A 14273-nucleotide genomic window follows, 5' to 3' on the forward strand; every position below is an offset into this window, starting at 1 on the left:
GCGTACAAATAATAGATTATAAAAATACTCCAGAGCTTTCAGAAAATTGTTGCTAAGCCACATGATCTTTTTGGCACCTGCAAACTTGGAATTATTTCTCTCTCTTTGACATTTCTGCTGTTTGTAGTTGGTCTTACCTGCCACTGTGTTGTTGGCACAACCTGAGCAGTGGGCAAAGTTTTCATGATGTGATTGTTGTTTCACAATGTACTGTTGACAGCTCCTGTTTTATCTTTGTTGTAGGCTGTCTTGAAATCCTGGCTGAAGATTTGGCGTGACCGTTTTTTAATGTTCATTGAGATATGATGTGAACCCCAAAGGCACCTCAAAAAATTAAGAAGGCATTCCATATCTTAATTTTTAAAATAAGAGGGTTTTTTTTTCATTTGTACGGCAGATATGGATGGAGTAGGGTGGAGGCCCTGACTCATAACTTCTGAACGTGCATTGTGTCTTGTGCCTTCACAGTCAAGGTGTCCTTTTGACAATATCAAGCAGGAGTGGTTTACCTTCTTTGCTAAACACAGTGCTCCTCTGTAGGACACAGCTTTGCTTGTGAATGGTCATCCCTCATAAAGCAAAGAATTCAGCATGCTTCATGTTAAGAAGACAAGTTATGAGAAGATAAGAGCACAATAAGACTGCTCTAACATGCGAGTTAGAGCTCTGCTTAGTTTCAATATATGTGCATAGCCAAGGGTTGTCTTGAAAGCTAAAAATTGTGGTCACTTTTCAAACAAGTGGGCTGCAATTTTTTAGACAGTGCAGCTTGATCTCCTCTGACCACCAAGAGGTGATACTGGAGGCATCATATTCTTTATTTGGATTTGTAGTAAAGCAGCAGGGAGGAAGACAATCCTTGCTTTCAAAAGCAACAGGTATGGGAGGCGTTTTGGTCATGCAGTTGGGCCTTAGCTTGCTGCTTCCCTTCAGCTGTAAGGAGGCATTTCTAAGGAGGCATTTCTAGTGGATGATATTAGGGTGTTGTTTCTTGTATTTGGCACTGCTGCAATACAGGGGCAATTTGTGCCTCTAAAGTTGGTTTGGTTTTTTTTCTCTTGTTTGGTTGCTGATTCAGGCAGGCTTGCTCTTGGTGTATTTTTAAACCTCAAGGCTGAAACAGTGCTTGCTTTATTTACAGTTACTCTCCCTTCTTGGATGTAAATTTAATGATGCAGCTCTCAGCTGGGCTCTGAAATCTATTTTATTTTTAAACCTGTGAGTCCCCCGCATTTAAAGTATGGTCTGTTTTTGTCATATGTATGTAATATTCCTTTTATAAATTCTACATTTATGGTCAGTATTTATTCATAATAGATTATTGAGACTAATTGTTTTGACTTTGTCATTTATCAACAATATTACAGGGAAGTATGGTTGCTGTATCTTTCTACAGGAAAGATGCACTTCCAGCATGGAGAGTCATCAGGATGGCTAGGCTCTTATCTGAAGAAGCTTTGAGCAATGGCATATGGTTGATAACTTAATGGAACTTGGATAAATAAAGGAAAACACATATCACGGGAAAAGTCATTAATAGACTTTTTCTGTATCCTGTTTTCTATTAGTCTGTACTAAACTGCTTTGCAAATCTTAGTGGGCTTTTACTTCGGTCTTCAAATAACAGATTCTCTTCCTATATTGAATACTTTTGTTTATCTCAAGGGCTGAACGGCTTGGGTGCTTTTGATTTCTGTTACGCATTTTTCAAATCTGCATTGTTGAATGCAAACTTTTCTCACTCTTTTTATAGACCTTCACATAATGATTTAGGAACGTTAATGTGATTATACAAATATAATTTAAAAAGTGAAACAAATCCTTTTGCAAATGATGTAAGATTTCAACACATGGTTCTTGATTTATATCATGAGTTATAATCAATTCCCTTGTGCAACTATTAGAAAACAAAATATGAGTGAATTTCTTAGTGAAGTTTGTAGCAAGTTTTATAATGGTATCCAAGTTTCCCATGTTTACCTACATTGCTTGTATACAATAGTGTCTGTCTCTTTAAAGTTGCGCTCGGTATGGGCCTTCCACTATTTTCATGAACAAGATGAGATAGAAGTTGTTTTACAGACAGCATTTTGATGACAAACATTAGGTGCTCAAAATAAATGGAAAGAAATGCCAGCGATACTGGTCATAGCTGGTCTTGGTTAGGAATTTCTGTTGCCCAGGACAGAATACTTGAAAGTATTAAGCAACTTTCTTTTGGTAGATGGGTGGACTAAGTGATCCTATCCTAACTCCCTCCTTGAAATTGCAATTGCTATGAAACTAAAGAAAACTAGTGAGAGATTTTTGAACTGTGCTATAACTTGTGGGGATCCCTTTACATAGGGAAACTAGATATGTATGAGAGAAATAATCTAATACTGAGGGCCAGTTGCATCCTTTTCAGTGCTTCCAGGTTTGTATTTCAATGGGCATACAAAATAAAGATGTATTTCAGTTACGTACTTCAGTCTCTTGGAAAAAGCCCTACATTTGGAGTATTTTAAACTTAGGACAAATGTCTCTGTCAGTTGGGGTCAGAGTGAAATGGAATGAAATACCATACCGATGTTCATGGTCTGCTCAGAAAACAGGAAGCTGGTGATTTAAAGCTACTCTGGCTCTTGTTATTTGATCCAGTGGGTGCAGATCAACTCACTGATTCACTTCTCTGCTGGTTCCATGTCTGACCTTTAGAAGGAGGTGCAATTCCAACTCGGTTCTGGTGTGATCTAATACAGCCCCCTCTCCAGTCACCTAAGCACACTCTAGTGTTTTGGTGAGAACCCAATTCCTACACGTTATGGTCTTGGAACAGGGTTTATGGTCAGTTAAGATACTGTGCTAAATGCTCCTTTTACAGTTGATTCTGGTACTGAGAACACGTAGCAGAAAAAAGGAATTGACTTGAATGTGTTCTACCCATTTGCTTTTCTTCTGTCCACTGATATGTGTATGGGAACCTTAGATACAAGAATATGTGCCGTGAATATAAGGAGAAAAAAAGTGTTTACATTTGAAACAAATCTAGATGGGCTGATTAAATCACCTGCAAGGTACTAGATGAGTCAGTATGAAGTGCTGATCTTGAGTAGGCTGAGTAATGCAGTAGCTTTCCCTTCATGTGTTCAAGGACAAGCAGACCTTTCTGAAAGCCAGGCCCAGCTACAAAGAAATCAGATGATTTTTTTTTTTTAAAGCTGTGGGTGAGCGCGGCTAGGCTGGGGAGCTTCCCTCTCATGAGAGAGTTGGAGGCAGCACAGATAATCTGCTTTGCTTGAGGAGGAAGAAGCTTTACTTTACATGATTCTGCAGATTTCAGTGGTTTTTTAATTAGGATGCTCTTTTCTGAAAGAGCAGCCTGAAAGAGAATTAGTCTGGATCCAGAACTTTCCTTGAATTTGCGCTGGAGACTGTGAAGATCATCAGAAATGCATGAGCAGGAGCCATCCTGGTAAAGCCTCGTGCAAGACTGGAAAATACTCCTGTATCGATACTCTGCTGCTAAGTTTCCCCCACATAAAGGAATTACAGCAAGCTTTTGTCATGGAAAGTGACTTTTTACAATTGTATACTCTTTAATCTAGTTTAACACTGAGAAACGTGGAAGAACACAGCAGGTATTCTGATACAAGCCAGCTCTCTATGCCATGGTTGAGAACTGAAATCTCATTGAAAAAGTTTAATCATGTGCAGTGAATATTTTATTAAAAGTACTTGTTATTCTCCTTCTGATTGTTATTTATGAGCTGCGTGCCAAGTGCATCAAGCCGAAGCGTTTGAGGTAAATTAAGGGGAGAGATTAGGCATAACACTATGGAGGAGTATTTCATAGATACCTAATTAAAGCAGAGATGTATTCTCAGTACGTACACACAAGAATGGGGGTTTTTAAATATGATTTTTATTCTTTAATGTTATCTGAATTCTGTGAAAGGTGTTTCAGATCAATGTATGGACTGTTTTAGAGACTGGCAAATATTTCCTGTACTAATTTCACTCACCTGTTTACTTTTTAGAAACTACCTGCTTACTGTTATAAACTGTATATAAGCTATTCTAGTTAGTGAAGGTTTTAGTTCAGCCAACTGACTTTTCATCTACTCCTCTATTTTGATCTCAGTTTCTGCAGTTTATTTCCCTCTGAGTAGTCTTTTTTTTTTTCTAGAGTCTTCTAAGTGTTCCAGCCTTTCAAAAATACGCTGCGTATAATTTTGCTGTTACTCATCCAAGTACTTAATTAAATATTTCTTTTTTTATTGTCAAAAATATAGTCTCGGCATTAAAAGCTTGGTATATAATGCAGGAACTTCAAGCAGAGTTGTTATCTATCCAAGCATCCAGCATTAGTGTGAATGCAACAGGTAGCAACATAAAGGGATTATCAAAAAAAAAAAAAATTTGCTTGCATGCAGAGTTGGAGGGAGTGAGAGGAGGGCAGAGTTTTATTAGAAGGTGGTTTGCAGAACTAAAAGAAAAGCCAAAATGAAGCCTTGTTAAACTAAACTGGTTTAGTCTGTTGAACCACAGCCTAGACTGATCTTCAAAAGTTTATTTTTTTCTCTTTATCTCCTTGAGAACTCCTTATGATAAGTAATACGACAGCAAGCTCAGTGAGGTCAAACAGTTATAGCATCTGGGAAGAGCTAAATAAATTTTAAGTATTAATGGTGGCCAGTACTGTACTTTTTCTACAACAGTCCTTGCAGCTGGAAGTACAGCGTTAGCGATGCAAGCCATATATTTATGAACATTCAAATCTTTGCAAGAAAACTTTGAGGACTTGCATACATCTATGGAATATCATAGACCAGGGGGTGGTTGATTCTTGTGTAACTAATTATTTTTGCAGTAATAGTTTACAAGATTTCACTGTGCTCAATGTTGTACAAATACATTATAAGGAAAGGCTTTTTGTTCTGAACGTTTTACAGTTGAATTCAACGAAGTCAAAGAAGTGTATGAAACTATTTTCATGGAAGGATTGGGAAAAACAGTCATATCTTTGATGCAGGTGGTTGCGGGGAGTACATTAAGCTATTCAATGGCTTGGCTGTATCTGTTGATTCGCGGGTAGTGTGTGGGTATTACAGCACAGATGATGTGAATATCAACATAATTGTGGCCATGATAATCTTACAGTATGATGAACAAAAGCAGAATAAGCTAAGAGACTCAAACCTGTGGTAATTCTAAATGATGGAGTGTATTCTTAGTCTATTCACTTTCTAGTTTTTGAATTGTGGACTCTCCTAGGTGTTCAGTCATCTTAAGAGAGCAGGGTGTGATATATAGCTTTGTGCTGGTGTTGCACTAATATGCAACTAATGCTTAATTTTTTTTATTGCTCTTTTGTTATTAGGTGACAAAGAAAGTCAAGTCCATGCAGATGTTCCATACTCCTGTGAATTACGCTATGCAGGGTGACAGAGTGGGTATCTGTGTAACCCAGTTTGATCCGAAACTACTAGAACGAGGCCTAATTTGCACCCCAGAATCGCTTCACACCATCCATGCTGCAATTATTTCCCTGAAGAAAATCCAGTATTTTCGAGGACCTCTTCACACCAAGGCCAAGTTCCATATCACAGTTGGTCATGAAACGGTTATGGGAAGAGTGATGTTTTTCAGTCCAGCCCCTGATGACTTCAATGAAGAAATTAAAGAAAATGCTTTTGATTTTGAAAAAGATTATCTTTATCAAGAGGAATATTTGTCCAAGGACTCAAGTTCTTCAGAGGAGAACAAAGAAAATGGCCAAGCAGAAGTCCAGCTCCCAAGACAACAGTGGGCTTTGCTGGAGTTTGAAAAGCCAGTCACTTGTCCTAGACTGTGCCTTGTGATCGGCTCCAAGCTGGATACAGATATTCATGCAAATACCTGCAGGTTGGCTTTCCATGGGGTACTGCTCCAAGGCATGGAAGAAAAGAACTACGTGGAGACCTTCCTTCCAAAGCTGAAAGTGTACAAACTGAAGCACAAAAAAGGACAAGTGGAAAGGGTAAGCTCTCTTTTTAACGCTGTATGTGGGAAGGGGAAATCATTTGTTCTGTGTAACTACCTGAATTGATGGGCTACAGAATTTTCACTGTTATGTTCCAGAGTCTTCATATACATTTTAAAAGTTTGTTTACATAGCATATTACATTTTTCCTGCTTATATTCAGAAATCACTGCTTAAAAGTGTCTAGTTTATTCAGTGCAATGCAGTGTTGAGTAATTGGATCAATGAAAAAACAGCATCATTTTGTTATCTGGCCACTCTGTTCTTCCTGCAAGCTTGCTTTTGTTTGTGTACCTTCCTAAATGGCTCAACTGTTCTCCTCCCTGTTGATAAAACTTTCAGCTTTCCAACCACATACTTTATACTGTTATTCTGCAGTACATTGAAAATCTAAAGACAGTGTAAAACAAATAGAAAGTAGCATTAGATTAAACAGCACAAAGAGCACTATTAATTCTTTTATGTATTTTCATGTTTTGTTAAATAAGAGCTTGAATTATTAACATTTATTTTAGTAAGCACAAAGAATCTCCTACAAGATGCCTTACAGAACCTGTAACATGCTAACATTTGGATTGAGCCTGTGATGTGGAAAAACTGGAGCCCTTGATTAGTGCATGGTTTTTTTTCCATGTTGTACAGGTGCTAATCTGCTGCAGTGTCTGTGCTTGACCCACCTCATTGTGACAGAAAAATAGGGGTTCTTTCTGAAGGAGTTAGCGTCTAGAGTAGAACTTAATTGGGAATTTTTGCTGCCCCTTCAGTATGGATAGATACACTTTCTGTAATGGCCTGGTATTATTAGACTGCTGTTGTAAGTTTGATATTAGTGATGGTTACCTTTCAGTAATCAGTGGAGAACCATTTGTTTATACATCCTGTACTGGAATTTTTCACAATGAATGGTTTAGGTGAAGATGTGCAATACATAGAGTTCATTTGTTTGCCCCTAAATGAGCAGAGTTGATGTAAAATTTAGCAAATGTTTACTTGATATACTGTACTATAGTAGGTGTTTTATTAACTTTTGGGTCACCATCCCTAGAAGTATTTAAAAGATGGATAGATGAGGTACTTAAAGTTGTGGCAGGCAGGTGTGATTGGACTTGATGACCTCAAAGGTTTTTTCCAACCTTGTGGTTTTATGATTCTAAGAACTATTCATTTTTAGTTTTCTAATTCAAAACCTGTTTGTTTGCAGAAAATGCCTGGTGTTCTTTTTGAAATTCCATAGAGCCGTTTTGAGTACTGCATAGTAACTCTCCTGACTTTTACTGTAGGAGACTAAACCCTTAGCATAACTTACCGTGTTTACAACTTGTAATGCGGACTTCTTGAATACTTTTTTGTTTGTTTGCTTTGCTAATTTAATAGTAAAAAAACAAGATCCCTGTCAGGATGCGATTTTGAATTAATGAGGTTCTTTTCTAAGTGCCTCATCATATTAATTGATCAAATGGGCAATTTGTATTTCCCTCTTTTCTTGGAGGTTTCTATGTTGCTGGTTTAGCACTTTTTAGCAAGACCTGGCCTGCCAGTTCTTTTTGTTTCTCTGTAGCTGTATGAACGTGAATGACAACGGAAGTTTGTATGATCTGAGGGGACCCACGTGACTTCTGTTTTTGTTTAACTGAAGTGAACTGATTAGAATTCTTTATTTTTGCTCCCAGTTCATGACACTAGGCAATGAGAGTTGAAAACCTGTAGAATACCAATAGTGTGAGTTGCCTGACTGGGTTAACAGATGTTGCTGTTAGTCTTGGTTGTGTTTCTTAAATGTTTTTTATTTAGTGTTGCTTTCAAATCCTTTGCCAATTTAATTCTGCTATTAATTTTACTGTGTAAATAATGAAATAATGTTAATCAGATTTTGTGATTCTATTTGCTGGTCCAAAAAATAACCAATGAATGTGGACATTTAACCAACAGTCATTTATTAGGCTGATATATTCGTGAACTGTTCTGTTATCTTCCCATGGCTTTTAAAATACGGAGCTTGGGGTTTCATTATTTTGTCCTGTCTTCATCTACCACACACCATGGGCCTGGATCTCTGTATGAATACTAATTGGCCCTGTAAATGAACAGTTGCCATTGAATCTTCTGTCTGGATGATAGGTTTGTTCTTAGATTCTGCCTCTTGTGGTACCATAGATGCTTGGAGTTGGCATTTTCCCTGATGTGTGCCAGAAGGATAGTGGAGCAAATGTCCTAAGAAACACTCATGGTGTAAAGTCAGAGGCATGCAGGGACTGGGAGAGTTGGTGGGAAGAGGCTTATGCCAGTTATAAAGGACCTGCTGGGGAAGTGCTTATAGCATTCATCGACTGTTCAGTCTGTGCTTTCGCAGAGCAGAGAGCAGCAGGAACAATTGGGTGGTACAGTGACTTATTTTAGTACACAAAGTCACTAGCTAATAGAAAATCTGAATCAGCTGGTCCCACCCTGCTGCTGATGGATGGCTGGAGATTAGGATCGCTGAATTTAGGGTGTCTATTCTTGGCACCGATACAGGAAAATTTCTTTCTCTGTTGAGCAAGGAAGCTCCCCCCTCCTCACCTTCCCTAGGGAGGCATAAAACATAATAATAATTAAAAAATACATGTTACCTTCATGAGAGGTGAACTTTTCCTCTAGAGAATATTGCAGGGGAAAATCAGCTTCATAGCTTCCTGAAAGGCTGGGAGAGAGGGAAGCAGGAACATGTAACGTCTGCCTTCCCAGGTTCAGCACGGAGTTGAAACACGCTCTCAGAACCGGGCTGCACTGGAATTCAGTAGTACCTGTCTGTAAAAGGCTTCAGCTAATCTGATGTGGGCTCTCCCAAGCCCCCTGCTTGCTGCTGGAATTAAAATAAATTCCCTGCTTTTACCCGGGAGAAATCAGGCATTTATAGTTGGGCTTTTTGTTCCTATTCTGATTAATTTCAGAGCACTGATGGGATAGTAAGAATTGTAAATTCATTAAGTTTCAGTGTAACAACTTTTCTTTTGTCCTCTTGTGCACCGCACCCCCCTGGATTTTAAGGTTTATTTTTTTAATAAAAGGAGGACGTTTATTGTTAGTATTTTTGGCCCTTTAAGAGCAAATGGTGACATTTTTTGTTTTACATAGAAGTCAAATCTACAAGCAAGGAAAACGCCATATTTTAAAAAAGTACAAAACCATACTTAGACTAGCAAATGTCTTGAATTAGTACTTTTTAGTGAAAAGTCACTTAAGCTTCCCGTTTCTTCTCATCTGCTGAAGTGATGTTCTACAAAAATTCAAGTATCCTTGCACTTCTTTTCTACTGCTCACTGTTTTCTTTTGGTATCTTGCCTGTTTAATACCAGAACTTGAGTGGAGCACTGGGAGAGAATGAACCAAAGCCTGACTACTGTACTTCACTAGGATCTTTGAATTTACCCATTTGCAGCATATCCTAGAGCCTCTCTTTTCACATCCTTGCTTGTGTATCTGCTGGGGGTGGGGTGTTAGGTATATATTACTGTAATACCTGAGAAATTTGGTCTTAAAACATTTATCATCTGCCTTTTTGGCTAAGTTAGTGTTGTCTGAAATGCTGCATAGTGACCAGGTTGAGGCATCCTGGGATCCACACCTATACCAGGATTGCATCTTGGTTATGAAGAAGTTGTGTGGTTCAGACTGGAGCTGGGATTTTATCTGATTGCTTTGAACTGTTGTAGAAGTGCATGGATGCTCCTGTTTTGCTTTAGACCAGATTTATTTTGGGGTTAAGAGTGAGTCTTTAGGGGTTAGTTTTAAGGAAAACCGTAATCTACATTCCCTCAAACTCAGAGGGCACTGGCAAAGGTTTGTATTTGCTTAACGTGATGATTTAAAAATGATATGACATATTAGCCCAGTTTCCTCTTGCAAAGAGGGCTTAAGACAGGGGAGAAGTTCATTGGAAGGAAGTTTCTGTCAAGAGCATGTTTCTGATGTGGTTATGTGGAGGCAGAAACTGTCGCCCTCTGGACACTTTATTTTTGCAAAACCTTGGCTGCCTGACAAATGTACTTTCAATAGGAAAAAGAGCTAGGCTGGCAACAAGTGGCTTGTACTGATAAAAAGGTAAAAGCAGGGCTGAGAGTGCTATTGTGAACACTGGTGTTGCTTTAAGGAGCGTGATGTGGGAATCTTGGTGAAAAAAGGGCAAATGAGATGCTGTGGAGAGAGTTTGTTCTTCCAAATTGGCATAGGGTGCTGGCTGTGAACGTGAGCTTGCTGACCCTAAGCAGATCCGCAGCCTCTGCAGTTAGAGACAAGGGAATGATGAACAGCTACTGTTGCCCTTGGTCTTGTGCTATGGGAGAGGGGCTGCTCACCTGTCAGCTCTTCGCAATTCTGTAGGTAGAGATGCTTGTGTTAATCCTAATACCATCTCTGAAATACCTTCCTCTCTGAATTTTACCTCTACACAGCATTGCACATTAATGACTCATGAAGCGGTTACCCAGTTCAGGGACAAAGCCTTTGTATTTGTCACGTTATTTGCTCTTTAGCTTCTATGGACATACAGGTTGAATGCAGAGAGTTTCAACTTGAAGGTTGAACTGTAGAAGCGTACCAGGCTTTCCTGCATGACTCAGATACTCTGCCTGTTTTGGAAGTGTTTGCTCAAGCAGGACTTATCTTGGGATGATTGTCACAGGGTCCTATTGTCAAGGATACTCGTAAATCACTAGCTCTGTGGCAGAAACAAAGGAGAAGGAAAACTCTCTGCCTTGCTTGCACAGCATAAGCTGCACTTTCTGCACTTTCAAGCTTGTGCAGTGAAAAATACATGCATGTCTCAGCTGTGATCGTTGCCAGTTTTAAGCACAGCAGAATATTTTCCTATGAGAATGGGCTTGTCTTCCTAAAGGTGCTTTCCGTGTGTTGCTCTGACATTAAGAAGAATTAATTCTCTTTATATTTCAAGGTTTTTAATGTATTTTTTCTTATTTACCTTGCTCTTAGGCTTTATGTATTTGATGGTAATCAAGTTGCACTTTTCTTCAGTAGTTTCCTTCCATATGTCGTGATTATGGGACATCCTGGTTTTATTCATAGCTCCTCAGTTCCCAAGTTTTGTGGGTTGCCGGACAGTGAGTTTTCTTATTGAACTCATTCTCATGGGGGATCAGGCCATCATGTACCTTTACATGCTTAGTTTCTGGAGGATGAAAGAATCCCTTATTAATTAGCAACGTGTTACTAGTTGTTTGAATATTGGTGCAATCAAAGTGTCCCGAAGGAGAAAAGTATTGCTACAAGAGCAGTATGTGAAAGCAGGGTAAGTTATCAAGATTTTTATCAGAGTATCTCTTCTGAAGCTTGAATGGAAGAGAAAAATCTTATTTTTTCAGTGTCTCTTAGAAGCATTTTTTTTTTTCTCTTCTTACAGTGGGATAACAAGAGCTGTGTGAGAGCAAGTGCATTACCTGAGTGGCCAAATAGAAAGTCTTGGTCACCATCACTTAAAAGATTTTTCTGGCCTTTCAGAAGAAGGATGAGATATTGTAGATGAGGAATTGCAAGAAGTTTGAGAGAATAGTTTTTAATTTTGTTGATGTCCAGCAATGACCCTTTAGAGAACCAGACGTTTTGAAAAGTAGCAGTTGTGAAAATGGCGTTTCTTAAAAATTACCAGCCATATTTTGTCTTTTAATTTCTTATGGACTTTTATGAGCGAAAACACCAATCTTCAGTTTACAGCGTTTGTGTGAAGCTTATAGTAGCTCAGCCATGTACTTAACCAGACTGCCCAAGAAGGGTACAGAGGAGGAAAAACCAACTTATCCATGTGTGAATAGGAACATCCAATGTGGCTCACTTAAAAGAAGAGACCAGAATTCTGGGGAGGTTGTCTTTGCTTGGGAAGATGTTATGTTAGTATCAGAGTGCCAGAGTATTCCTATTTGGAAAGATTATGTGTGAACAACGTTGGTATTTTTTTTCATGGAATCCTTTCCAAAATCTGTAATACCAGGCTTTGTTTCAGAGTTGCGCCTATGCACTTTATTTAAAATATTTGCTACAGAAATGCTGTTCCTTCATTTTTTTGTTGCATCGTTGCAGTGCTACTAGGAATGCAGAAAAGTAAATTTTACCTGCTCAGATAGTTAGATTCTGCTGTTTAATGTTTCTAGATAAAGGATGTTTCATTGGCTTCTAGGGCTAATGTTCATCTGCTATTCTCTTATTGTGGCACTGGAGTTCCAGCAGGATAGCAAGTAAAACACTGCATCAGCCAGGCAATGAAGTATTCTGCCTGACTGCTGCGGTGTGCAAACTAATGCAGGCACAGAGCAAGCAACAAAACCAAACTCTGCAGCAAAAACTGATGAAGCGCTGCCTGCAGGCACAGGCAGTGACCTGGCTGTCTGCAGAACCTTCTGTGACTCTGGCTTGGAGAAGTGGTGGATGTCACTCCACCTACTGTAAACATGCAGACGCCACAATTAATATTTTTCCTGCTTTGAAGTCTGAACATGAGTTTGTTTGGTTCTGCTTGGCTGCTGATGGTATGCTAAATACAGTAATAATACAGAGATGAGGGCAATCAGGTGAAAAAAAGCGCACAGTACATTCACTAGTTAAAATGCACTGTAAAATAGGATATAAAAGATGCTTTTATTTATGGACTCTGGTTTTAAAGTAGAAGAGTTTGAGAAGTTTACTGGGGGAAGGGGGATGGAGGGCAATATGCTCACTAAAGAGAAATATCATTTCTGTTAAACAGTACAGAGAAAAGGGTGGTGATGTTTTACTGACAGAACGTGTGGATTAACACAGTAGAATGATTTTGTCCTAAAAGTGTATCAGCTAAGTCACAGAATCTGCTTGCTTACTCATATGAAAAGATTGGTATTTAATTCACTCACCAAGAAAAGAATGGCTTGTTCCACATGACTGGGTAGTGGAATTTTACAAGGTTTGAGTAACACCTATGGTTATTATTTATATTATTAAATTCAAAATGCAGACATACTTTTGGGTCTTACAAGTGTATGGACAGCTGGTCTTGATTTTTCTGAGGTTGTGTAAGAGTCACCTGTGGGGGAATCTGTTTGTCAGCAAGGCAACCAATATGCCATTTTATTTATTGGATACGAAAATAAATTAAGAATGCTACTTAGTTTGCAAAATCAAGCACTTGAAAGTTAGGAAATACCAGATTTAAAGTTGCCTATGCAACATTAATTCTGTTCCCCTGTGTTTCTGCCCTGTGCACTTAAGTAAAGCAGGGTTCTTGTGAAATTTTTTTGGATGTGGTCATGTGGAACTGTATCATAAGGCATATTAAAGAGGGACAGGAATAAGGTTGTATGGACATCTGGCATTTCTTGACTTCTTACGTGTCCAATTCTGGAACTTAAATAACTTAGGTTTTATATAAATGTAATTTCCTACACCTTTTTAAAGTAAAAAGGTAAAGTAAAACTAAACCTACATATAATTGAACTGTATCCACCCCCCTGCTGTACACCTTCACTTGGATTTAAATTAGAAATATACAGCGCCGTAGTGCAGACTTGTATTGCTTGATACCACAAACCTTGTTAACCAAGTGGCAGAAGGAAGCACTTATCCAAGAGAAGCGTTTGACTGTTGGGCTTTGGGTAGAGGATCCACATGCTGAGGTTGAGGAAACTTGCACTACAAAGGTGTATAATAAAGTTAGTGCCTTGTCTATACTTCATGTGCCTGGAGAGCACCAAGTGTTATGTATAGACCTCTTAATATCTAAACTGGTTTGGTTATGCAGTTCTTACTCATTGTCCAGAGTCAACACTGAAGGTTCCTTTTCCACTCCTGCACTTGTTTTAACCAGGTTATGACAAAATGCTCAGTAAAGGGATGGGCATTTATAACTGCTTGTTAGAAATTCTCAAATGTAATCATACATTGACTAGTAAAGGAGGAGAAGGGCAGAGAAAGGAAGATGTTTCTTGGATGCAAGAAATACAGGCTTGGAAGAGATGAAAACCCAAGGTGGTGGGTATGTGGAGATGTCTGTGAAGGCTTTTTGCTCAATTAAAACAACAGTAATGAGACATGAAATACCGAAGGAGATGAACGTTTCATCTCTATTCCTTTCTCCTGGATGGATATTCAAAGGCAGAAGTTTTTGTTCACTGGGAGTGTGGTGAGTAGGTCTTTAGAGCCCAGCACACATCCCATAGCTTCTAGTGCCAGAGGGAATTGCAGAAAGAAAAGCCTTTAATACTTCTATGCTGATGTAAGCTCTTGAGGAAACAATGTGGCTGACCAAATC

At 38.8% G+C, this 14273-nt stretch overlaps 1 protein-coding gene across 1 annotated transcript in view; it reads left to right on the plus strand.

Moving 5' to 3' along the window:
* Nucleotides 1–14273, plus strand: part of EEFSEC (eukaryotic elongation factor, selenocysteine-tRNA specific) — a 115264-nt gene that overhangs the window by 56878 nt on the left and 44113 nt on the right. The window contains exon 5 of the mRNA XM_069865624.1: nt 5363–6001. Within this exon, the coding sequence (XP_069721725.1) occupies nt 5363–6001 (639 nt within the window). The remainder of the gene's footprint in view (nt 1–5362; nt 6002–14273) is intronic.

Source organism: Phaenicophaeus curvirostris, chromosome 11 (genome assembly GCF_032191515.1).
Source record: "Phaenicophaeus curvirostris isolate KB17595 chromosome 11, BPBGC_Pcur_1.0, whole genome shotgun sequence".
NCBI lineage: Eukaryota > Metazoa > Chordata > Aves > Cuculiformes > Cuculidae > Phaenicophaeus > Phaenicophaeus curvirostris.